Source organism: Piliocolobus tephrosceles, chromosome 4 (genome assembly GCF_002776525.5).
Source record: "Piliocolobus tephrosceles isolate RC106 chromosome 4, ASM277652v3, whole genome shotgun sequence".
Taxonomy (NCBI): Eukaryota; Metazoa; Chordata; class Mammalia; order Primates; family Cercopithecidae; genus Piliocolobus; species Piliocolobus tephrosceles.
In genome coordinates, this window is record NC_045437.1 from 92,347,537 (window position 1) to 92,372,826 (window position 25,290).

General features: G+C 37.4%; 2 protein-coding genes across 2 annotated transcripts in view; one reads left to right on the top strand and one right to left on the bottom strand.

Moving 5' to 3' along the window:
* The window catches only part of FAM81B (family with sequence similarity 81 member B), a 50,046-nt gene extending 43,033 nt beyond the window's left edge, over positions 1-7,013 (top strand). Inside the window, exons 8-10 of the mRNA XM_023212284.1 lie at positions 3,104-3,239; positions 4,807-5,002; positions 6,725-7,013. Coding sequence (XP_023068052.1) covers positions 3,104-3,239; positions 4,807-5,002; positions 6,725-6,858 — 466 coding nt within the window. The 3' untranslated portion in view covers positions 6,859-7,013. The remainder of the gene's footprint in view (positions 1-3,103; positions 3,240-4,806; positions 5,003-6,724) is intronic.
* A 13,868-nt stretch (positions 7,014-20,881) lies between these two features.
* Positions 20,882-25,290, bottom strand: part of TTC37 (tetratricopeptide repeat domain 37) — a 98,510-nt gene continuing 94,101 nt past the window's right edge. Inside the window, exons 41-42 of the mRNA XM_026454252.1 lie at positions 24,844-24,967; positions 20,882-21,665 (exon numbers count right to left, since the gene is read on the bottom strand). Of these exons, the coding sequence (XP_026310037.1) occupies positions 21,591-21,665; positions 24,844-24,967 (199 nt within the window). The 3' untranslated portion in view covers positions 20,882-21,590. The remainder of the gene's footprint in view (positions 21,666-24,843; positions 24,968-25,290) is intronic.

Below are 25,290 nucleotides of genomic sequence, written 5' to 3' on the forward strand. Positions count from 1 at the left end.
CTCAATTGCAAGCAAATCTCTTAATAAAAGGATCATAAGTAGTAATTCATTCTTTATGGCTTTAATTTCAGAATTTTAATTACTGATATGCCCTTCCAGAGATATTACATGGGCATATTCAATGGTTCCTTGGTTTTCAGAGGGATGTTAATATTGTATCAGTGATAAAAGAGTAAATGCTCTCATTTATTTGTTATACAGTAAAGGTGAGCACTGAAGGCTGGATTCTCAATTGTAAAGCTATCTCTTGATTATCTGGGGATTTACTGGCCCCCTAAACTATGACTATTAATTAATACTTCCACCAGAGGCAGGGAAAGGAAGATGAAAACCAAAGCAGATTAGATTTCTAAATAAATTCACAAATCTATGATTTGTTATTTGTCAGCAATGCTAATAAAAGATACTTAATGAGAAAGAATGATCCATTTGTTCATTTAGCCAACTATTTATTGAACACTCATTATATTCCAGGCATTGTTCTCAGCCATAAACAATGCAAAATTCTTGCTTTCATGGAGCTTAAGTTTCAGTGGAGGAGATAGAACACAAATTAGTGTATGTCAGATGGTGACGAGAATTTTGGAGAAAAATTAAGTAGGGTAAGAGAATAGAAAGTTTCAAATAAGGAGAAAGAGTTCTATTTTTTAAGGTGGTGTATGAATGTAAATCTGAATGAAATGAGGGCAGGAGCCAATAGATATTCTGAGGAAGAGTATTCCAGATAGAGAAAACAATTGGCTAAAATAAGGGAGTCTACATATTCAGTGGGTGGGTTTATTTGTCTGAGATCCAATAGCTGTTAAACAATAGCACAGGTGATTGGGAATCATGAGTAGACTAAGAACACAAATAGAAGCCAGCTCCATCGTCTGCAGCATTGAGGTACTCAACAGTCAATCAAGATATGCCTCATATCTATGTGAAAAATATCACTCTGTGTCAAAAATAATGATAGAATTCAGAGGACAAAGATCAGAATTTAGCTATTAGACTATAACTAATACAACTATTGGAAAATGAACTTACATTTCCCATTCCTTGGTTTCATCATCTGAGTCAGGTTTTCTCAACCTTGGCACTATTGGTATTTTGGCTGGATCATTCTTTGTTGTGGGCCTCTCCTATGCATTAAGATGTTTCTCAGCATCCCTAGTGTCTACCCACTAGATGCCAGTAACATCTCTCAGTTGTGACAACCAAAATTGTCTCCAGACACTACCAAATGTCCCCTGGGGGTGAGAAGGTGGGAGGGGGCAATTGCCTCCAGTTGAGAGCCATTAGCCCAAAAGTAATGATTTCACAGAACTTGTATTTTCCTTTTTTTTTTTTTTTTTTTTTTGAGACGGAGTCTCGCTCTGTCGCCCAAGCTGGAGTGCAGTGGCCGGATCTCGGCTCACTGCAAGCTCCGCCTCCCGAGTTCACGCCATTCTCCTGCCTCAGCCTCCCAAGTAGCTGGGACTACAGGCGCCCACCACCGCGCCTGGCTAGTTTTTGTTGTTGTTGTTGTTGTTTTGTTTTGTTTTTTAAGTAGAGACGGGGTTTCACTACGGTCTCGATCTCCTGACCTTGTGATCCGCCCGCCTCGGCCTCCCAAAGTGCTAGGATTACAGGCGTGAGCCACCGCGCGGCCAGAACTTGTATTTTCTAATAATTAGCCCAAACAATTTTTCCAAAGAGAAAGAGAGACATGTACATGCAGTGTATGTCCAGGATGATTTCATCATTAATTTCCAATGATAAACATCACAAACTAAATTATATGCATATAATTTTGTCTGAAAACATCAGAGCAATTATTAATTTAACAGTCTGTACCATACATTGTAAAACAGTCTGAATACTTTCAATAACAAACATTGTTCTTGCCAATCTAAAAGTTTTACCTATTCTAAAAGGGAATTTGAAGCCGACATCTTATCACGAGCAAGTCATATGCAGAAAACACACACAGAAACCACTCACAAGTCCCCATCCCTCATCCTACCTCTTCCCAGTCCCATACCTGATTTAATTCAGATTGGAATCCCCTCTCTCCTCAAACCCGCAGCCACTCTACAGTGACTTTTCAACTGATGATATATGATTCCAATCCTTTTATCCACTTCCATTTTTAAAAATCCTTCATTCTCTGTTATTTAATACTTCTATGGTGCAGCATCTTAACAGGTCCCATAGGTCCCTTCCTGTACCTCTATTACTTCTGTTTTTGCCCCACATGAGCAATTCAGGGCCTCTTTAAATGCCCCCTATAAAAAATCCACTCACACAGACTCATTGGTAGCAATGGGGACTTTATGGAAGATTTTGCCTGAGACAAAGACAACATAAAGTCCTCCTTGGCGCATTTCCCAGGTTCTTTGGGGGCTTTCTCCCTCCACTTTCCTGCCTCTGACGTTTCTCTCCTCTGCTAGACAATGCAGGTCCTCTCTGCCCCTGCTCCTCTCCCAGTCACATACCGGCACTTAGCGGGAGTCAGCAAACTGTCACCCTTAGCCACATCTACCCACAGCTACGAATGGTTTCTATGCATTCTAATAATTAAAGAACTATATTTCATGACATGTGAATATTACATAAAGTTTGATTAGACTATAACCATACTCATTTCTTTACATACTATCTGTGGCTGCTTTCCCACTGCAATGGAGCATTGAGTGGTTGCAACAGAAAATATATGGCCCACAATGCCAAAATATTTACTATTTGGCCTTTGACAGACAACTCCTAGCATGAGTAATAGTCCCCACCCCAAGTGAACTTATCAAAGTATTTCCTCCACACACAACCAGTGAGCCCCAGGTCATGAGAGCAATTCTGCATGGATAACACTACATTTCAGTGTGGCTGTGGTTAGCTCCTAGCCGACAGTGCTCCTGTCATGTGTCTATGTATTTTAGGGTATGTAGAGGAGGTGTTAACAGTAGCTGGACTGAACTCAAGCTCAGGACAGGAACCCACAGTGTACTTACCTTACCTCTGCACCTCCCATATCACCCCACAAATAAGTCTCGTCACCTCAAAAAACTGCAGACTTTTTCAACACTAATTTTTTATGTTTAAATTCACTTATTAAAATGAAACAAAAAATTTTTTCCCTTAGATTTAATTCACTTTCGAATAATCTGTATGAAGAAGTTGAGAATAATAAAAAATGGACAGAAAACCAATTTCTCAAATATAGAAAAGACCACCTGGGCCATATAAATGAATGTCTGAAGGTCCTACAGGAGAAACTGGTGAGGAGTTCTGTTATTTTGTGAAGTAAACACCTGCATGGTCCTTGTTAGCAAGGGAGTAAAGGTCTGGGAGGTTGCACTTCTACATTTATGGTAATCTTCACTGCTTCCGTCACTTTTTTTTTTAAAGCACCACAATAGGAGCCCAGAGGTCTGTCTTCTGGTCCTGTTTGCTACTCCCCAACTCTGCAAACCTGTCTTTCTCAGAGTGTGCTCTACCCGTACCAAAAAGAATCTGAAGAGGTTTAAAAAACAAAAATACAGATTGCCACCCCAGCCCTAGGGAATCTGACGCTCTAGGGGCCTCCCCTGGGAATCAGTGGTTCTAGGCACACTCCCCGGGTGATGCGCAGACAAAGCATTTGACTTTTCTGGAGATTTGTTAGTAGATTAAAGGTCTCCAAAACTCCTTTTTCAGATCAGACCATGTAAAGACAGCCCCAAGCTTTGGGGTGAGGCTACCAAGGTATATGAGAAATATACTTATTTCAAGAGTCCTCTCTTCCACTGCACCATCACATCTTACCCAATAGGAAGGGCAGCACTGTGCCATCACTGTGGTCAATGGCTGCCAGTCCTGCAGTTGACTAAAGATGTTTTGAGAACTTAGGTAGAGAGACTTTAGGCAGAGGCAGCTCAGGAAATAATGTCCCCAGCTCCAACCCGAGTTTGTAAATAGCTGATAGAGTTACAAAGGAGTCCAAGGGTTGGAGATAAACAAAGCTTTATCACTGGTAAGGCTATTGAAGTATGTGTGGTGAGATCACAGCTGCCAAGTGGGGCTGCTAGCTCTTCACTCCTGAATTAGGCAGATTCCTTTACCAGTTATAGGTGGCACTAGGTAACCATGGGGTCATCGTGCAGGCAGAAACCTCCCACCATAAGGAACACAGAGACTGGAATCCACCAACTCTTATTCCTGAGGTAGATGGGGCCAAGGAGAGGAGAACCAAAGGAGTCATACCTGCCATGCCCAGCTCCTGCTCCCAGATTCCCTGTGGAGAAGTGAGGAGAAAAGCGGCTGATTATCCTAAGGCTGCCTCTGCAGTCCCTACCTTGATTGCACATTAGAATCACCTGGAGAGTGCTTAAATCCTATCATTCTTGAGCTTCATCACAGACCAATTAAATCAGAATTTCTGGGGGTGGGGGGGGTGGGGTATGGTCCAGGTGATTCTAATAAATGACTGGAATGATGAATCACTATTCTAGCTGAAGTCTGTCCACATGGAGGTGTAAAATTCGAAGGAGGATGTCCAAGGAGCTCAGGAAAAGCAGTATCTAAAATATCTTTGAATATTAGACTAAAATGCCAAATTCTCAAGGAATTTGGGCCACGCTACAGCCCTTTTCTTTTATTCCATAACATGTTGAATTCCAGAAACTACAAATGAACAGGGCCAAAGGGATTAACTCTTACACTTACGAACACAGTTTTAGATACAAAGGAATTTGGTTTGAATTTCCATGCTCAGCATGGAAAAATGAATGTTAAAAACATTTTCTCTAAGCTGAAGGATAAATCCATGTATGTTTTAGAAGTTTTATCCCATAATCTCTTTGACAGGAAAAGTCTGAAAATAAAATGGAAGAAAAACTGCTGCAGCTGTCAAGCAAAGTAGAGAATTTCATTAACACAGAGAAACAGGAAGCACAACTAAGTAAAGTAAAGCACATGGAAAATAAATTGTCCAAAAAGATGGAACAAATGGAAAAGCAGATCTGGGGTGAATTAGAGACAATGCAGAATGAATATCAATCAGGTGAGCAGACACCTTTTATTAACTAAAGAATATCTGTCCTTTCCTTTTCAATTCCTCAGTCTTCCACTTGGAGCTAATGGCCAGGGATCAATCTTGTCATCAGTGACATCCTTATGTATTTAATCCACTTTTCTAAATATCCTATAGAATATGAGTATTATACTGGAAGGCATATAAATAAATTAACTTTCTTCACTCATACTTGGAATGTCACAGGCCTGCCATTGGCGTGAGTTTTGTTTGTTTGTTTGTTTGTTTGTTCGTTTTTGTTTGTTTGTTTGTTTTTAACTAAGATCATAGAATCATGGAATTGTCAGACTTGGAAAATCCTTGGAGATACCCAAGACATGACTTGTGGGTATGTTACGAAACTAAGAGCCTAAATCAAATGCCCTTCTCATTCAACTACAAGTAATGAGCTTGGACAGATGTCAGACTGGAGACCTGACCTTTAGAAGTGAGAAAGAGGGATGAATTAGCAGAGTCCAGTATAATGACTGCTTTTCTTTTAAAGAGGCTAATGGCAGCAGTGTCAAGCTGAGCTAACATCAAAGAGGATTAATTTGAAAGGCTCATCTAATTTGTCAAAGGGAAGGACATGGGATAGGTGCTGTGGAGCAGCCATCTGCCTTGAGTCATAATTCTGAGGGAATTACCAGGGCTCAGAAGAGTTTCTTTACTAGAGAAAGTCCCAAGTAATTTTTTTTCTTTTTTCTTCTAGATCTCAGAAAAATTCATGTGTAAATTCTACCAAATTTGGTCCTATATAGAGATACATTGGAGGTGCCTTGGGAGGACATGATGGTCTCAATCTGCCAGATGTTCCTGGCATATAAGCAGAATTTGCTGCCTGGAAGTGCAACCCTCACAATACACCCCTCCCACCGTCATATCAAAATAATGAATTATCTGGCCAGGAATCATGTCTCAAACTTAACTTGCCCTTCTTTTAAAGGCCCTGCTTTCTGTTTAACTATCAGAGGTTTAATTGTACTTATTCCATTAGTAAAACTTCATTCCATTAGTGAACTGAAAAGGAATTTACCATCTGCAAGTTCTTTCATTTTACTAACGAGGAGGAGCTCTAGAAAGTGAGAACTTCAAATTAATGGTTTGATGCTTTACGCCTTTAATAAAAATGTGTTGAGAAACGACTATGTGAAAGGCCCCAGTGAATAACAAATGGGTTGTGCCCTAAGACCTTGAGATTTGATAGGTCTGTGGTCATGAGTGACTAGACTTAAGAGAGATACAAAGTGCTGGGAGGGAGGAGGGCAGCAGGGGGCCACTCTGAGGTCCCTCAAATAGGCTACTTTCAGAGAAGTTTTAAAATCTCATCTGAGATCTTTACCTTCAATTTGGTAACAAGACTGAAAAAAAAAATCACACAAATCTCTTGTCAAAGCATACGGAAAGAATAAAATATTTTAAATTTCTCTCTTGCAATATATAATTATGCAATATATTTGGGGAGAGGAGGAGAAAAATAATTAAATTTCACAATGAAACCAGATAACCAGATATAAATTGAAACACTATTGTGAATGGATCTTCATGACATACAAGAAATAGATTATGTACAATTTTTGGCTGGTCTTAGTAGAATTTAATGCCCTTTGAATTAAATGATAATCAATTATGGCAGGACTGCCAATTAGCAACTTTTTTAAAAAAAAGTTCTAATGCATTGTTAAGTGTACCTATTCTTTTACCCTCTTACAGGATTTAAATCAATTCATGACTCTCTCAGCTCCCTCCAACAAATACAGAAAACAAAGATGGATTTAGAGAAATGTAAAGTACAGAAAGACCTGAAGAAATTACAGCGTAAGATAGTGGAACTCCAGGAAGTATAAACCTTTTCAGTCATCTTCTTTTTCACCAGCCAATGAAGTGATTTGTTGGGAAAAGTTCTGAAGAAGAAAGTTACTATCTCTGGGATGTTTACTGCTTCGAATGTCTCCTTTTAAGGAGATGAATGTACCAGAAAAATAATAAAGCACAGAAGCTTTGGATGTCTTGCATTTATTAATGAAAAAATGAAGAAATTTCTTTATATATCTGCCTCTCTCTCTCTCTCTCTATATATATATATATATGTATGTGTGTATATATATATAAATCTACAAAAAACGAAAGAGGAATCTACATAAGGTACATGAGTGAAGTAGGCCAGTTGCAATATATTAAAGAATGACAGGAGCTCTGGCAAGTTGGAGAGCACTTACTCTGTCTAAAAATAATAGCTACTATGTAGTGACAGTTCATAACTAACATATATATATATAATCCATTATTATCGAAAATTCCATGTTTCTTTTTTTTTTTGAGACAGAGTCTCGCTCTGTCGCCCAGGCTGGAGTGCAGTGGCCAGATCTCAGCTCACTGCAAGCTCCGCCTCCTGGGTTTATGCCATTCTCCTGCCTCAGCCTCCCGAGTAGCTGGGACTACAGGCACCCGCCACCGTGCCCGGCTAGTTTTTTGTATTTTTTAGTAGAGACGGGGTTTCACCGTTAGCCAGGATGGTCTCGATCTCCTGACCTCGTGATCCGCCCGTCTCGGCCTCCCAAAGTGCTGGGATTACAGGCTTGAGCCGCCGCGCCCGGCCGAAAATTCCATTTTTCAAGAGAAATGCCTCTATTTTTAAGCTTTAGCAACTAGTTCAAAATAGTTCTCAAACTATGTGAGATGCCTGTGGAGCAGATATGACCTAGTGGTCAGTTTGCAACTTCTAATCTCAATGTTTGTAGCAAGTTTAATTTATGCATATTTAAAATATATTTCCCTTGTGCTCATTATGTACCAGAATTATAAGCAATTAAGAGCCAAACCATGCAAAATAAGAGAATACAACAGCTTTCACGAAAACATATCCAACGTAATTTGACCTAGGCACTAAATTCAGAAGTACTTCATAAATGCTAGTTTCCTATACAATTAAAAATTGTCGGCCAGGTGCGGTGGCTCACACCTGTAATCCCAGCATTTTGGGAGGCTGAGGTGAGTGGATCACCTGAGGTCAGGAGTTTGAGACCAGCGTGGCCAACATGGTGAAACCCCTTCTCTACTAATAACACAAAAATTAGCCAGGTGTGGTTGCTTGCGCCCGTAATCCCAGCTACTTGGGAGGCTGAGGCAGGAGAATCACTTGAACCCGGGAGGCAGAGGTTGCAGTGAGCCGAGATCACGCCATTTCACTCCAGCCTGGGCGACAAGAGCAAAACTCAGTCTCAAAAAATAATTGTTTTACTTTTCTAGATATAAATATTAAATGTAGAGCCTAATATTGAGCAGTAAATTCATGAAAAATAAAAACGAACTATTCATGATATGCACTCTACTACAACAAGGACTAATTTCTAATCACAGAACTTTTGTAAGCTTGGCAATAGGACCTTTGCTTCCAACTTAGGCTCCTTCCTTGGTTTAGGGAAGAAAAGTGACAACTTCTCCCCTAATACAGAACAAGTTTACCTTCTAAGTAAATTTTTGACTAATGGTCACTTCTATAATTTTTTAACTGTATGAAACATCTCCTTTTACTGCTATTAATAACCCACATGCAGCATCATTGAGTCTATAATTGAAGGGATTTTCATAGCAGAATTTCACTTAAGAGTTTAAAATGCAGTATGTTTAGTGATGATATGGTATCCAATGAAAAAGTAAGAAATATTAAAATAATGCAATAGTAAGTATCCTTTGTAACCAAGTATCATGCTAAGACAAAAGGCTAATATCCCAAGTAATCCCAAATAACTCTTACAAGTAAATAAGGAAATAATCAATTTTTTTTTTCAAAATGGGCAAAGGATATAAACAGGCAAGCCATAGAAGAATATGATAATATGAAGGTATGAGAAGATGTCCAACTTTACTGTTAAATAAATAAAAATTAAAGAAACCCTTAGCTACTGTTTTCAAGATCGGCAAAGAGTAAAGTGATTGATAATATTGGGCTGGCAAGGGTGGAGAAAAAGTGCACTCTTATACATTATTGGTGAGTCTATAAATTGGTACAATGATTTAGATGGCAATTTGAAAACATCTGTTAACATTTTTAAATGTAAATATCTTTTGATCCTGCAATTCATGGCTAGAAATTTATATTACAGGGGGAAAAATACTCCCCAAGTGTGCAAAGATATATGAACAAGAAGGCTCATTACAGCATCATTTGTTACAGTTTAGAAAAAAAAAAAAAAAAAAGGAAAAGAAACACCAAAACCAGAAAACACCCAAATATAAGGAATTGATTGACTAAATGGTATTAACCAGACCACTCCCTCCAACACCCAATGCTGGACAGCCCTTTAAAAAGAACACAGAAAGATGTCCAAGATACACTGTTATGTGAAAAAGACAAGTTTAAAAGCAATATGGATATGATCCACTTTTGTCATAAAATGTTTTAACTAAGTTAAACATAATATGCATATACTGTCTGCCAAAAAAGGTAAGAATTTACAACAAACTTATTGGATTCTATTTTTTAAAAAACTTCTGTTGTCTACATTAAGGATTTACAAAAGCTTTTATATTTTTATATAATATTTTCGTTTCTACTAAAAATATTTTATAAAAACAACAACAAATATAGTAGGCTGAAAGAGTCTTTGTAATGAACTAAATAAATGATTTTAGGGAGTGTTAAATTAGGAATTAATACAGACTAACAGTCGAGTCATCTCACTCCCTTTTTGCTCTACAGACATGGCTACAAAAGCAGAGGACACACAGCAACTGAAAAAAGTATATATATTTTCTCCCTGTTCTAAATGTTCTAAATTAATTAATTAATGTTCTAAAATGTTCTAAGTTAGATTGTAGTTCATATAATAGTGTAAAATCAGGCCAAAAGTTTTCCCAGAATAGATCTTTCATTGTTATTGGCCAGGACAGTAACACGTGGGGCAATAGATCAAAGGATTAAAGAATCCTCTACCACCACTCTCCTACTTGGGATGCCAAATTGAGGTGTTCACAGGTTTGCATAGACTACATAGTCAAAGAACTATGCTCATTGAGCAGGTGGACCCAGGTTTCTCAGAGTCTAAAGCTTATGATGTTTCAGTTTGTTATTGATGTACTGTCCTGATGCCAGATGAGTTAGCACAGAAGTCTGTAAGAATATTCCTGGAAGCCCCTGCTACATCAGGACAGCCAGTAGTAACTCCATACAGAAGTGACTGTGAACAACATGAATATATCCCTGTAATCCAAATGTGTCCCCAGCTCAACTTCTCTTTGTCCACAGCCACTCCAGCACCACCTGACATCAAGGGAAGTGGGAGTGAAAAGCGGCAGTGGTCTTAATAAGCGGTATTCATCAATTATGTTTAAAACGTCTTACTTCTGTAAATTTGACAATGATCTTGTAAATACATGGCTAGGGCTAATGCAAGCAGGAGCCCCTGAAACTTAAAAGCCATTGTTTCACAGTAAATTCACCTCTGTTCAAGGGACCAGTGGAGCACTGGGCCTCCCTCCCCTTACATTTATTTTGACAGAGATCCAAAAAGATAAATAAAACTATCCTCCTAAAGAAGCTCAATATACATGGCACTTTATTCCATATCAAACAATATTACTTAATCCTTTGGGAAACGTCAGACTTCTTTTCCCACAAATATAGGTTGATTGAGCACTGGAGAATCTGCAATCCAGATCCACACTACAGACTTGAGGCATATGTTAAAATATTCTCAGGTAGTTTTTACTTTAAGTACAAACATCATTTAAACAGTCTTGGATAGTTAAGGGTCCTGCTGCCCTTAAATGTCCTGTTGTTTCCTTCCTATTATCAACACTTGCTCTTAGAAAACATAGAGGAAAAGCCCCTTGACATTAGTTTTGACAGTGACTTTTTGGATATAACACCAAAAGCACAGGCAACAAAAGTAAACAAGTGGGATTACATCACATTAAACAGTTTCTGCACAGCAAAGGAAACAATCAACAAAATGAAGGAACCTATAAAATGGGAGAAAATATTTGCAAACCGAATATCTGATGGGGAACTAGTATCCAAAAGCATATAAGGAACTCAACAACTCAATAGCCAAAAGCACAAATAACCTGATTAAAAAATGGGCAAAGGACCTGAATAGACATTTTTCCAAGAAGATATACAAGTAGCCAACAGATACATAAAAACTCAAATGACAACAGGTGTTGGTGAGGCTGTAGAGAAAAGGGAACCCTCGTGCACTGTACGCGGGAGTGTAAAATCTTTTTTTTTTTTTTTTTTTTTTTTTTTGAGACGGAGTTTCACTCTGTCGCCCGGGCTGGAGTGCAGTGGCGCAATCTCGGCTCACTGCAAGCTCCGCCTCCTGGGTTCACGCCATTCTCCTGCCGCAGCCTCCCTGAGTAGCTGGGACTACAGGCGCCCGCCACCACGCCTGGCTTATTTTTTGTATTTTTAGTAAACATGGGGTTTCACCATGTTAGCCAGGATGGTCTCGATCTCCTGACCTCGTGATCCGCCCGCCTCGGCCTCCCAAAGTTGGGATTACAGGTGTGAGCCACCGTGCCTGGCCCAGGACTGTAAATTCTTACAGCCATTAGGGAAAACAATACGGAAGCTGTTCAAAAAACTAAAAATAAAACTATCACATGATTCTGCAATCCCACTTCTGGAAAATAAAGTGAAAACAGTATGTCCAAGAGATATTTGCACCCTATGTTCACTGTAGTATTATTCACAATAGCCAAGATGTGGAAACCACCTAACTGACAGAAGAATGGATAAGGAAACTGTCATCTATGTATATACATACATATATATATATAATTCAAGCTTACAAAAGAAGGAAATCTTGCCATTTGTGACAACATGAGTGAATTTAGAGGGTATTATTCTAAGTGAAATAAACTAGTTACAGAAAGCCAAATACTACACAATCTCACTTACATGTGGAATAAACGAAGAATAGAATAGTAGTTGCCAGAACTCACAGAAATAAACAGAGAATAGAACAGTAGTTGCCAGCGGCTGGGAGCTGAGGCAAATGGAAGATTTCAGTCACAGGATACAAACTCTAAAGTTAAAATGAATAAATTCTGGAGATCTAATGTACAGCATGGTGATCATACTTAATAATGTACTGTCTATTTGAAATTTGCTAAGAGAGATCTTCAGTGTTCTTACCACACACACAAAAATGGTAACTATATGAGGTGATACGTTAATTAGCTTGATTGAGGTATCACAATGCATATTAAAAACCACATTGTTACATCTTACATATGTAGAATAAAAAATTTTAAACTTGCTCTTTGGGGAAAAATCATATAAAATTATTCATACTGAGGACTAGATGGTAATGTCCAAAGTGTTTTACTTCTGCACTAAAAATTAAGGACAAATCCCTCCCCTTCTGCCACACAGGTAACTGCTTTCGTAGCCCCATTGTGAGGTATATATGCTCACCATCTGGTAGTCAGGAGAGCAGCAAGGCCCAAGACCTTGGTCAAGGAAACAGCATTCCCAGAGTACTCTAGACACCAGCAGCCCTCCTGTCTTCTAACTTTCCAAACATAGACTCCCTTCCATTGGCTTCACCCATAGTATCAGCAAGTAGCATCCCAAAACACCAAGAAGGAAAAATTTGATCTATAGTACACACAAACACACACACATACACACACACACACAGTGCACATTGTTGCCTTACAAAGGGGATCTCCAACCTTTTTGTGAAGTATTACTTTTTCTATCTTTCCAGCTTCCATACATCCATGGGTTAGGCACTGTGGATACAATATTGAACAACCTAAACACAAACCCTGCCCTTAGGGAGTTTATAGTCTAGTGGAAAAGACCAACAATTAAAATTGCAAATACATGGGAAAGTAGAGTATAATGGGAGAACCAGGGAGAGGAAACACATTCCCTGTGTTTGCCAGAAACACAGGGAATCAGGAAGAGGGGTCTTCCAGAAGGAATATCTAAATTGAGACCTCCAATGTATAAGCAGACATATGTCAAGGGAAAGAGGCTTCATTGGTAGAGGTGAGGGCTCAGGCAGATTGATCAGCCTGAACAAAGGTCTGGAGGCCAAAAGAGAATGGGATATATGCCAGAAATTGCAAGAAGCTTAGTAAGTGTAGGTCAGAGCCTACACTGTGTGTTAGTGGAGGTGAGGAGAGAGAGAGAAGGCTGGAGAAGTTAGGGAAAGTGGGTATCTAATCACAAAAGGCTTTGTAATTCCTATTGAGAAACTTGGTTTGTATCTTAAGGATCCAGAGTAGCCTTTATAAGACCTTAAATAGGAGAGTGACAGATTTCCATTTTATAGAAAGATCCCTCTGGCTGCAGTGTAGAGAATACATTAGACGCAGTGTGGGAAGCAAATTTGGGTGTGAAAGGAGGGAAATATACAGCAGAGAGGGGATAATGAGATGTTTTAAACTAATTGATTTTGAGGCATCTATGGGACATCCAAGGGGAGATGTCCAGTGGTTAGTGAGACAGCTGGGCCTGGAGCATGAGAGAAAGATCTGAACTGGGGATTTAGCTTTGGAAGTCACCAGCAGAGAAATGGTTACTGGAATTACTGGGGAGGAAAGCATTGCCTTGTTTAGCTGGGATAGGGGTCGGGGACATGAAGACTACAGTGAGAATTAGAGACCAAGAACAACCTAACACTGAAGATACCCAACACTGAAGGAACAGCAGAAGAGTCCTGGGTGAGTATGGAGAGATGTGCAGCAGTAAAGTAGGAGAGGGAGTGTAATCATTTGAAGGTTTCAGTGTTCCCTGGGAGTTCCTGCTGGCAGACGGTGTCAGTGATCCACTGGGAGTTCTACTAGTATTACTTCAAGACCCACCATTAGTTTTCCATTTATCAAAGAGGAGCCTGACCAACAGTGTCAACTTGAAAGGGTGTATTACGCAACTCAGTGAAGAATAGTTACAAATGCTTTCTTGAGTCCCCTTCCATGTCATACAATAAACATGCTACATCTTCTCCAATGCAGAGAGGGTGGCGAGCTCTCACTGAAAGAGGAAGGATGGTTGCCAGGAAAAACATTAGACTGTTTTGACCTCCTCCTAGTTAGGCATTTCCCTCTGCAGATTAGAGTTACATACACTTGTGGAAAGGGTTTACTATTATGTCAAATCGTTCCCTTGATATACAGTTATAAAAATTTGACTTCATTGACTGAATTTCCATAACTCTCCATTCTTTGGTAAAGTTTTGCTACTTCATTTCAGAAGATATTACAAATGTGATGTTACAAATCAGAAATGATTGAGGAACTAAGCAGTACCTCATAAACCAGGTCTTCAACAGTCTCAAAAGATGAACACAGAGAAAACAAACAAACAAACAAAAACCCAAACTTCTATGCTGAGAAGTCTTGAAGGGCCTTGTGGTCTAATAAGCCTCAGTTTAAACCCAGTGCCACCACTCATTAGCAGTGTGACTTTGGATATATATTCATTAATTTCAGAATCTCAATTTCCTCATCTTAAAATGGGGATAGCAATACCTATCTTGTAGGCAACTGAGGAATTAGAAGAAACACGTATTGAGCTATCATCATATATTAGAGATGGCTCAAAGTACTTTCCATGGATTAATGCATTTAATCTACCAGATGCCTATGACTGAGGCACAGAAAGGTTAGATAACTTACATAAGGTCATACTGCTAGTAAAAGATGGGCAAGGATTTGAACTCACAAGAGCAGAGAACTTGTTCGTAAACATTATGCTACACTGTTTCTGTAAACCTATGTAAACCATCTAATACTAGTGTCTGATACATAGCAGGTACTGTACTTGATAAATGGTATTGATTAATACAAGTAGACAGATCTTTTTATTTTTATGGTAAAAGAAAGACAAGCTCCATGGTGTGCTGTCATATAACTCTGATTCAGATTAGTATCTAAAAATATTTGAGCTTAAAAAAGGTCCTTTTACTATGCACGAGAAGAAATAAATACCTTGGCTTGCAATAATTCTAGCAATGGACAAAAGTAGAGGGAAGTACAAAATACAGATTTGTCCTGGAACAAATTATAATGAGGAACTATTCCTCTATTTTAAAAATACAATTGAAAGACAATTGAAAGTTCTTCTTTCAATTGTCTCTGGAGAAGGAGGCTAACAGCTGAAGCAACATTTGGAGATTAACTGGAGGTGCACAAGGTGCTGATGCTAATGTCCAGTGAAGGATGTTTCCTCCAAAAGTCCTGGCCATCAGAGCAAACCCAATAGCCATTACAGCCAGGTAAAAGTCATTAGTACTCATCTAGCAGATGCTTCTACAAAAAAGTAATACACTGTGTTCGTAGGCAAACATTCAAGGATGGGCTTCAAACGGGGTGGGGCCTACATGGTACCAGACAAACCCCCACCCCTGAAACCCAAAATGACTGTTACACTAAGGAATCCATCTAGTCTCTAGGCCAAAATTCTATCACTTAGCACTTAACAGCTTTTAAGTATTCATAAGAGCAATATTAAGTCTTCAAAAAATGCAGGATGGATGGACAGGTAGAGGAAGAAAGAAGAATGAAGGACCCATAAGCTTTTACCAACTATCTCCTCTACAGGAATTAGTTGATAAAGAAAAAAAACGTAAGGTCCTTTGTACCTTAGACATGGGATGGCCAAAAGAAAGTTGAACTCTGGGAAGAGAGGTTAGAAAAAGCCAAAGACAAAACCAAGGGTTGGAATTTGTGAAGTTACCAAGTATTAAATGATTAAATGAAACAATAAGCTCACTTCAGTTGGCTTATATCAACTTCAAAATGTAACAAGAGTAGAGTATTCTATTCTCTATCATTACATAGGCTTAAATGTGCAAAGTTAATCCTCGGGAGGAAGTTCCCTTCCTCCTAAGCTTCCTCCTATTCAGATAGTACCAAAAGGTAAATGGCAACATCCGAACACAGGGTGGTAGGATAACTGAGTCAGTCTCAAAGATACACACTTCAACTTTTTTACATTTCTTTGAGTTGACAGCAACCATTAACAACATTTGACAACAGTATTGGAAACTATCTTTGGGGCCAGATTCTGCTTGCCTAAGAATACAGATAATTTTAGTAAAGATAATCTGAGAATTCTTTATAAAAGTTTTTTTGGTCTGTAAAATAAGGATAATAGCCACTATAAAAAAAGTGAAAATTAAATGAGGCAATAGTGTAAAGAGCTTGGACCATGGTGGGCATTCAATCTATCCCTGGGTGCTGAAGCCCTGGTGGGTAATGATTACTACCTCATAAGCACAAAAAACCTCCTCTCCTGAAACAAAATGTGGGCTGGTGCAGTATCAAGATCCTTTGCAATACTAGATCTTATTTGGGCTTTCTTAGAAGCTACTTGACTAACACAAAAACTTTATGCTGCCTACATATTTCCCAATATTCACAAATTATTCACCACTGTTTATGTAAATCTGGGCCCAGTGAGTTAATTCTTTATGCTGAATCTATTTCTTAGAAAAACCTTCCAACCACATACATAACACTTGTTCTGAGGTACTGGAAGGCTGGCCTCAGGCAATTCAGAAATATATTTATCTCCATCTAATAGAAGCTGCTTATAACAATGTAATTTTGCTTTCTCAGCAATGCTTTTTCTCTCTGCCTAACCTCCTCCTTTCCACACAAAAAACCTTCTGCTCCATCTGGCTTTTCTCCTGTGCCCAGAGACACTTGTGTCCCAAACACAAGAGAAATTAGCACTGCCAGGAATATGTATAGGCAAGAACACACATAACTCACTCTGCGAAGATCAAACCTGTACTTGTCTTTTATTTCATACCACTTAACTTCTTCACAGGCTAATTTCCAAACTTCTGAAGCTAGGGTGTATATAAAGACTATTTGTATTCTCCCTTTATCTATTATATTGAACAAATTAAGATTAGAACTTTTAAACCACTATTATATAGATGTTTACCAGAAACATTCTTGATTGTTTGATACTAAAATATGTAGGATTTCTTCTCTGAAGATTAATGACCATATTTTATATGATCAAAGGGAAGGAAATGGCAAAAAGCAGGGTCTTAGAAACTAAGTTATTTGTCACCTGGGAGTCAGATAATAAAACAATGCAAATGTTGTATTTAATGTGGGTACTCTTTCTGTAAGAAGTATAACCTATTTGGCATGCAGCAGATACCTATAATTACTTTCAGCCATTCATAGATGCTGGCTTCCATTGAAGTATTCTCTGAGTGTAGAACAACTTTCCTTCTCAGAGTTTTAGCACCAAGAACCAAGACCCGTTTACGCATCTCTTTCCACAGTATAGGTTTCTTGGCAAAGGGGTTCTACCCTAAGAAGGGTTTCAAGTGCAGGGAGCCCCCCCTGTTCAATGGAAACCAGGGTTGCTGCTTCACAGGTGCTGCACCCAGCAGTTTATTTCAGTATTTTATTTCAGCTCACTTCTGACTTGGAAAACACTGATGGCCTTTGAACAACAGAATGTTGCCATTAGAAACCTAGCTCAAGGCCTATTTTACAAATTCAAATAAAAACTAAAGGCCAAGACTTACCTAGTCTCATACCCATTCAATATTGAAACTCAGGTTGAAATATACCACTTACGTTTTGTGTGTATAATTTAATGTGGTTTATTTTAAAGAGAATTAGAGCAAAGTACTTAAAAATGATGTTGGTGATACTATGCTGTAAGTAGCATGTTGGGTAAGAGTAGTTCATACATTAGCTATTATACAAAAGAACAACTACATTCCTTACACACGTCTTCACAAACTGGGAATTAGGGCATGAATATCTTTGTGAGCCATTATTCTGCTTACTGTAAGAAAAAGGTGCAAGATAATAAGCATTTTTTCATACCCACCTTATCCCTAGAAAAATTAATGTAATTTAAATATGTTTTTATAATAAGCATTACATACAGGGAAAGTATATGGTGAAGAATGAAGCCCAAATAAACTTTTTAAAAAATAATTCGAACCTTCATGACACGACAATTATTTCAACAGTCCAGTGATATAATATGAAATCCAACCCTTGTTTTGGTGCATACTCCAACTTCAATCATCATTCTGTTGGCGCCACTTCCCTTCCCTAAAACAAACTAGTATTTTCAATTCTAAGTTTATAATTAATAAGGAAAAACATTTCAAATGTTTCATAACAGCTCTTGTTAAAGAGATACTAACCTTTATTTTCCTACTTCAAAACCTTTTGAGGTCTAAAGTTAGTTTAGCACTTATAAAAATATTATGGTTGTATAGGGTGTTTAGGCATACTAGGATTTAAAATATTGCTATTCAAAAAGTTTCTCATCCAAAAGAACGAAAAACCCACTATTGCAGCATAGGGACCGCTAGATAGCATGAATGGTCTGGAGTTACAATAGACCTTATATGACTAACTACACTTTCTAAACCAAAAATGAGGCACATACTCTAAATGAGGGAGTTTTTGGACTTTCATTTCATCTGTATAAAAAGTCTTTAAAAACACAAGTGGAAAAACTATTGTACCTGTATAATATACATAAATATATCTTTTTAATGTACAAAAATAGAAACAAAACAAAAAACCTCTCCTGCAAACTGAGGGTCAATTTATAACCAGCAGCTGAGTGCTATACCTTACAACAAGCAGCATGGCAGCCTGAGACTTTTTCTAGCCATTAACAACTAAAGTGAGTGAAAGGAAGACCTGTAGAGAGACAAGGGTCAACCTTGTCAAAACAAAGTTTCTACATTTTTTAATGTGCCATGACAAAAAGGGATCTGCAAGCCACATTCACTCATACTCCAAAATATACTTCATTTTTGTGTTCCTGTAAAACTTTCCCAAAGCAGGTATCAAACATTTTATGCAGCAACCAAATATGTATGCCTTCATATTCATACATTACAAACTAGTACATATTTATCTAATGTTTTATACTGTTTCAAATAACCACATCTTTTAATTCCCTTAATATGTGAGTATTTCTATCTAATCCTGTTCTGTAGAGAATTCTAAATTAAAGGAAGTTTAATAGCTCCTTTTTGTAAAGTGAAAAGAGAGCACAGCATTTTAGATTGCTTTTTCCTGACCAGAAATTAAAAGGGACACTTCATGAAAAATGACAAGTGGCCCCAAACAGATTGCGTTCCAAAAGTTTACTTGGAAGCTGAAACATGTTTTTCCCATGGGAAATTATCAGATGCCAAACTAGTGTATAAATATCTAATTAATTAATAATAAAAAATGGATAAAAATAGCAGAAAATTCACTACAATTCCCAGACAAAATATAACAAAAGTAACGAAATACTAATATGGAAATTAAATACTGGTCCTTCAGGAAACAATTTTTAATCTAATTTCTCTAATTAAACTTATGTATAGAGCCAGGCGCTGGCTCATGTCTGTAATCCCAGCTCTTTGGGAGGCCAAGGCAGGTGGATCACCTGAGGTTGGGAGTTTGAGACCAGCCTGACCAACATGGAGAAACCTTGTCTCTACTAAAAATACAAAAAAATTAGCTGGGTGTGGTGGTGCGTGGCTGTAATCCTAGCTACTCAGGAGGCTGAGGCAGGAGAATCACTTGAACCCAGGAGGCGGAGATTGTGATGAGCTGAGAGTGTGTCATTGCACTACAGCCTGAGCAACAGAAGTGAAACTCCGTCTTAAAAAATAATAATAATAAAATAAAACAAAAAAAAAATTAAAAAAGAACAAAAAAAACCCTTTAAACTTCCAAAAGAAATTCTGGCCACTGTTTTAGAGTTTCTGGAATCTTATAACACTGATTCATCTTGAATTTCCTTTGCTTTAGGCATATTGTTTAACACCATTCACCTTTATTAATTAGTATTAAATGACAATGTTAAGAACACTTAGCGTAGCTCTGGCACAAAGTAAGCTCTATAAAAATTATGTGAGCAGAAATTATCTGAGGCTCACGGTAACTGGGCAGTAATTTGACAAGAAGGCAATGAAAGTTAAGAGAGAATGTGTGCACATCAATGCAAAAAAGAATGACCTGAGATAGTATCAACTCAGGTGTTTTTCCAACCTTCCAGTCTAGAAAAACCTGTGTTTGAGGTCCCTGGCAGGCAGAATTTGGTAAGGAAGTCAAAAGGTTACCCTTTGATTATGGTCCTGAAGCAAAGGGTAATCTTGTGAAGCAAGTGACACTCCAGAAAACAGATGGAGAGCAAGAACTGAATACAAAGCATTTAGGTGGATGGAGCCAATTCATTCTGGAAGAAAAAGCTAAAGTGTTCTCCTGAGGAAACGCGAGCATGGAGACAAGGGCTACGCAGGCAGCCCTTTGAAGTGCATCTGTGGCTAAGTCTGTGGACCAGGTTGTTAAAAATCACTGAATCAGATTGACAGTTATGAAGATAAGGAAGAAATGAGCAGAGAATGGCATGTGTTGAACCTTGCTGAAGAAATAAAGGGAAGAATCATCATTGGAGTAATATAGTAGTTTGAAAATCTGAATAAACATTAGGATTTCTTTGGCATAACTTTAAAATGCAGAGTCCTAGGCCTGTCCCCATCCTTAAAGATTCTGATTGCATAGGTATGAATGATTATAATGTTCAGACAGATTTGGGAAATACCAGATCAAAGTTCAGTTCAATTATTAACCTCTGAAGTACAACCATAGAATATTATCAATTTATATTATCTTAAAAAGTAACATCCTGATGCCACTGCTTTCGAAAAGTCACATACATAAATCATATAACCACGTATTTTCTGTACAATAAATATGTAAATGTCTGAAAGTATTTTTAAAACCACAAATCCAAAGTGACTTTCTTCAAATATGTAAAGAGCTTAAAAAATAGATAACTGTGCTTTCAAGTTTTAAAATTTGAAATTTAGAAATTATGTCTGATATTGATATTATAAAGAAAACAAGACACTGTATTTTTGTTTTATTTCAGAAAGTTCAAGTCTTTCCATCATAATTGAAGGAATTGCATGATCAATTAAATATTATCAGCATTATTTTCCAGTAATGTTTTTAAATGCATTCACACACCTGAGTGTTTGGAATTATATAAACATATCCATTAGAGTCTAGACTCATCAACATTTATATTATGCTTTTTCAATAGAATCTGAGATGAATCACTAGATAAATAGGTTACAAGATTATTTGGATCTTATGATGAGTTGGTTTGCCGAACTTTAGAATTCATAGGAGGAATTAAATCTTTTAATTTGATTTTTAACAAAAGAAAATTGTGCATCGTGCTAATCTACTTTTGTATATTACATAGAAAATGGCTATTAAGGCTTTATTGTAAGGGATTACAGTAAAAGATATTCTATTGGGCACCATGCAAGATGCAGAAAATAATGGTTTACAAATAATGTTAAGCAACAAGGCAATAATGGTTTTCCTTTCGTTCTGGTTTTCCCAGTTTTTTTTTTTTTTTTTTTCAGATTAAAATCAGGTTTGGAGTTAACGGAAAATTGCATTCCTAACTTAAAAACTTCAACTTCTTTAGATTCCTTTAGAAAAGGAATAAATATAGTTTAAAAAAACGTTGCTTTGGGAAGAAGTCTTGATTCACTGCTTCATTCTTACAGCTTTTTCTTTGCTTCCTTACTAAAATAATCCAATGTTACTGTGAGGACAATCTCTGATTCAGTTCCAATGCTCTTGTATCTCCATGAGTTTTGGCATTATTTACCAGCACCTATGGGAAATCACATACAGGAACATTAGCATTTTGTTTATTAATAATATCTGTATTTTGATTCATTGAAGCCAAGTAATCCAAGGGCGGCAGTCTTGAAAAGGCAACATTAAACTACACTAGGAAAAGTGACTCTGTGCAGTCTTTCAGTCACTTTTGCAGATATAAATTGTTCAAACAAAGCTAACATCAGAGAGATGCACAATTCATTCAAATTAGTATAGATGCCAACATTCCGCTTTTTTTTTTTGAGACGGTGTCTCGCTCTGTCACCCAGGCTGGAGGGCAGTCGTGCGATCTCGGCTCACTGCAACCTCCGCTTCCTGGGTTCGAGAGATTCTTCCACCTCAGCCTTCCAAGTAGCTGGGATTACAGGCGCCCACCACCATGCCTGGCTAATTTTTGTATTTTTAGTAGAGATGGGTTTCACCATGTTGGCCAGAGGCTGGTCTCAAACTTCTGACCTCAAGTGATCTGCTGGCCTTGGTCTCTCAAAGTGCTGGGATTACAGGCATGAGTCACTGTGCCCAGCCTGATTGCTATCATTATCAGCACTGTATAAAATTAAAGGTTTTGTTTGTTGGCTTTGTTAATAATACCATCACCTCTAAATGGTATTATAACGTCACCTCTAAAAAGACCACTTTATGCATAGAACTGTTCAAATGAAATTGCTCCCCTTTGAAACCATAGCTCAGGATCTAAGCTATAGGTTCTAGGCTTTATTAAGAACTTTTCCATGATTTCACCAATTTCACAAACTAGAAGATTCAATTTCAGCTGATCCTTCATATTAAAACATTTTTTGGTTGTTCATTGTCAAGCATTGTGAAGGGTCTGAGGTTCTGCTCTATTTGCAAGCTAACAAGTTAGCCTGCCACAGTTCCATAGATACTGCCAGAAGACACACGATTTTCAGATCACAGAGAAAAGTCTTCATTATTCAAGGTATGGCAAACAGCATGAGCATTAACATATTTTCCTCTGTTCTTCTTGTCCTCTCAGCCTGCGATGTGGACGGACTTGATATAGTTTCCCACATACGCAGTTGGTTGAATTTACAAGATGGGAACCCTAAGCTAAGCTTAGGATGCTTAATCTTTTATAACGGACAGGAATATTTACTCTTTGTTCTGGAGGGAGACACTAACTCTGTCTTCCAAGGATGTTCACTATACGAATATCTTTGAAAAGATAGACTAGAACAAAGAGTTAATCAGGCCTCCTGCTCACAGGATATTTAGAAATGCAAGAGACCCGTGGTGAACTGTCTCCCAACATTCATAAACGTTCTACCGTTTTGGTTTGGCTTATGTTGATTATAATGCCTTTCTCCAAGCATTGTTTTCTTTACTATTTCTTTAATGTTTTAACATTTCACCAAAAGGCAAACAGTATTTCAAAATGCTGTAGGTACTGAAAAAGCTTTTCAGTGATTTTCACTGTGTTTTAAAAATTGTTGGCTAAAGCTATGAAAATTTTAACCTAATACATTTGTATATTATCTACATTATTCAAAATAATTTTGGATACATATATGTTTATATATTTAGATGCCAGAGCCATCCTGTGAGAAGCAGAGTAGAAACTGTCACATGTATTTCATAGTAAAGGCAACAATAAGGCAAATAGGATAACAGAAAATAACAGAAATAGGATTCTGTTACCTCTAACTCCATCCTATCTGCCTATTTGCCTCCACTGCAATGGCCACAAAAATATAACTAACACCTAGCAGACCAAGGATGCTGCCAAATATCCACCATTGCACAGGACAGTACCTACCCTCGACCCACACCCAAGAAAAAATTGTGCATTCCACAATCTCAGTAGGTTGAGTTGAGATCTCTGAAGATGAGAAACTCTGGATTAAAAAGACTGGAAGGGGGTGTATCATATCCCGGGTTCAGGAAAAGAGGAATACAGGCAGGCAAAAACAGTGTAATTGTTGTGATGTTAATACAAGACTAGTGACAATTCATGCACGGACATTCTCTCCTTTGGTTTACCAGTTGGCCATTTTTACTTAGCCTTGCTTCTTGCTTAAATACAGTTAAAAACTTCAACTTCTTTACAGTCCTTTCTTTAAAAAAGAAAAGAATGAATAACTATAGCTTTAAACAAATGTCACTTTGGGAAAAAGTCTTGATTTATTGCTTCATTCTACGGCTTTTTCTTTGCTTCCTTACTAGAAAATAATCCAATGTTTATCGAAAACTGGATAAAATATTTTATCCATCGATTTCTAAAGAAATAACAAAGGTATATAAATAATATGAAAGAAAGTGTAGTTAAGTCGTGCCTTTCTGGCCAAAAAAGGTAAAGAAAACGTTGATTTTTGATACTGCTTTAGGTTGGATTTAGATGGTCATATATTTGTACTGTTATAAACTTCACTAGGTAAGGGCTTTAGATCAGCAGTTCGCAACTTTTTATAAACCTCAGTACATTTAATGGATGACTTTTAAACTTGTGATGTTCTCATTGGTTCAAAGATAAAGTCTTGCAATTAGACAAGCTCCTTAAAATTCTACCCTTTTCTTTCAATTAAAAAAGCTTATAGGAATGCATTAATAGAGAGATATATTAAAATATTCATGAATCTGTTATATTGTATTACTGAAAATAAAAAAGTAAAACCATTTGTCACCTATGGTTAGCATCTACTTACAACATGCTTCACAACTGATCATGACCCCAAGGTTGTTGGTACTCAAAAAGTGTCAAATTTTGGAGCATTTCAGACTTTGGATTTTTAGATTAGGGATGCTCAACCTGTATAGTTTCCCCATATAAAGGCATCTTGTACATATACAGGTTAAATCAACATTAAACTTTTTTAAAACACAGGTTTTAACAGTTCTGTTATTTATGCCAAAAAGCCCCAGCTTTTGATATTCTAATATCAAAAGGAGAATTTCACAGCTAACCCATGGTAAGATACAAGCTATATATTTAACCTTCAAACCATGTGCATAAATACTTCTCATTTTCAACAGATGTAACAGTAGACATTGTAGTCTTTTATTAGACAAAAAATTACACACTCAGTTTTTAAAAATTCAACCATAAAAGTGAGGTAACTTTGAACAATTAACTTTAAAACCCTCAGATCAAAGATAAAACATTTTAAATAAAATCAATGCCTTAAACATTTTAAATAAAATCAATGCCTTACGTCAATAAGCTCATAGTCATCTTTGGCATATAAGTGTCTCAGCAGGTACCAACGTGCAGTTGATGCAATAGATTTGGGATACCCAGGCTGATATACCACTCTTTCCAAAAGACGCCGTGTCTCTCTGGAAAAAAAAGTTAAATTTATTCCAAAGCATGCAAATTACCATAAGATACCTCCTATACTAATCTCACATACACATTGTCGTTCTCATATTTTTGCAGACGTGGTACCTGATTATGATTTTTTAATTCAGATAACAATAAAGGTAATAATGGCTAATATCTATTAAGTGTTTATCATGCACTAGGTACTATGCTAAATATTTATACATATGGTTGTATTTAATGTTCACAACCTTATTAGGTAGATAGTTATTATTCCCATATGGCAGATAAGTAAATTATTCCAATTTATTCTCATTCCAAAGAGAATAGGGAGACAATC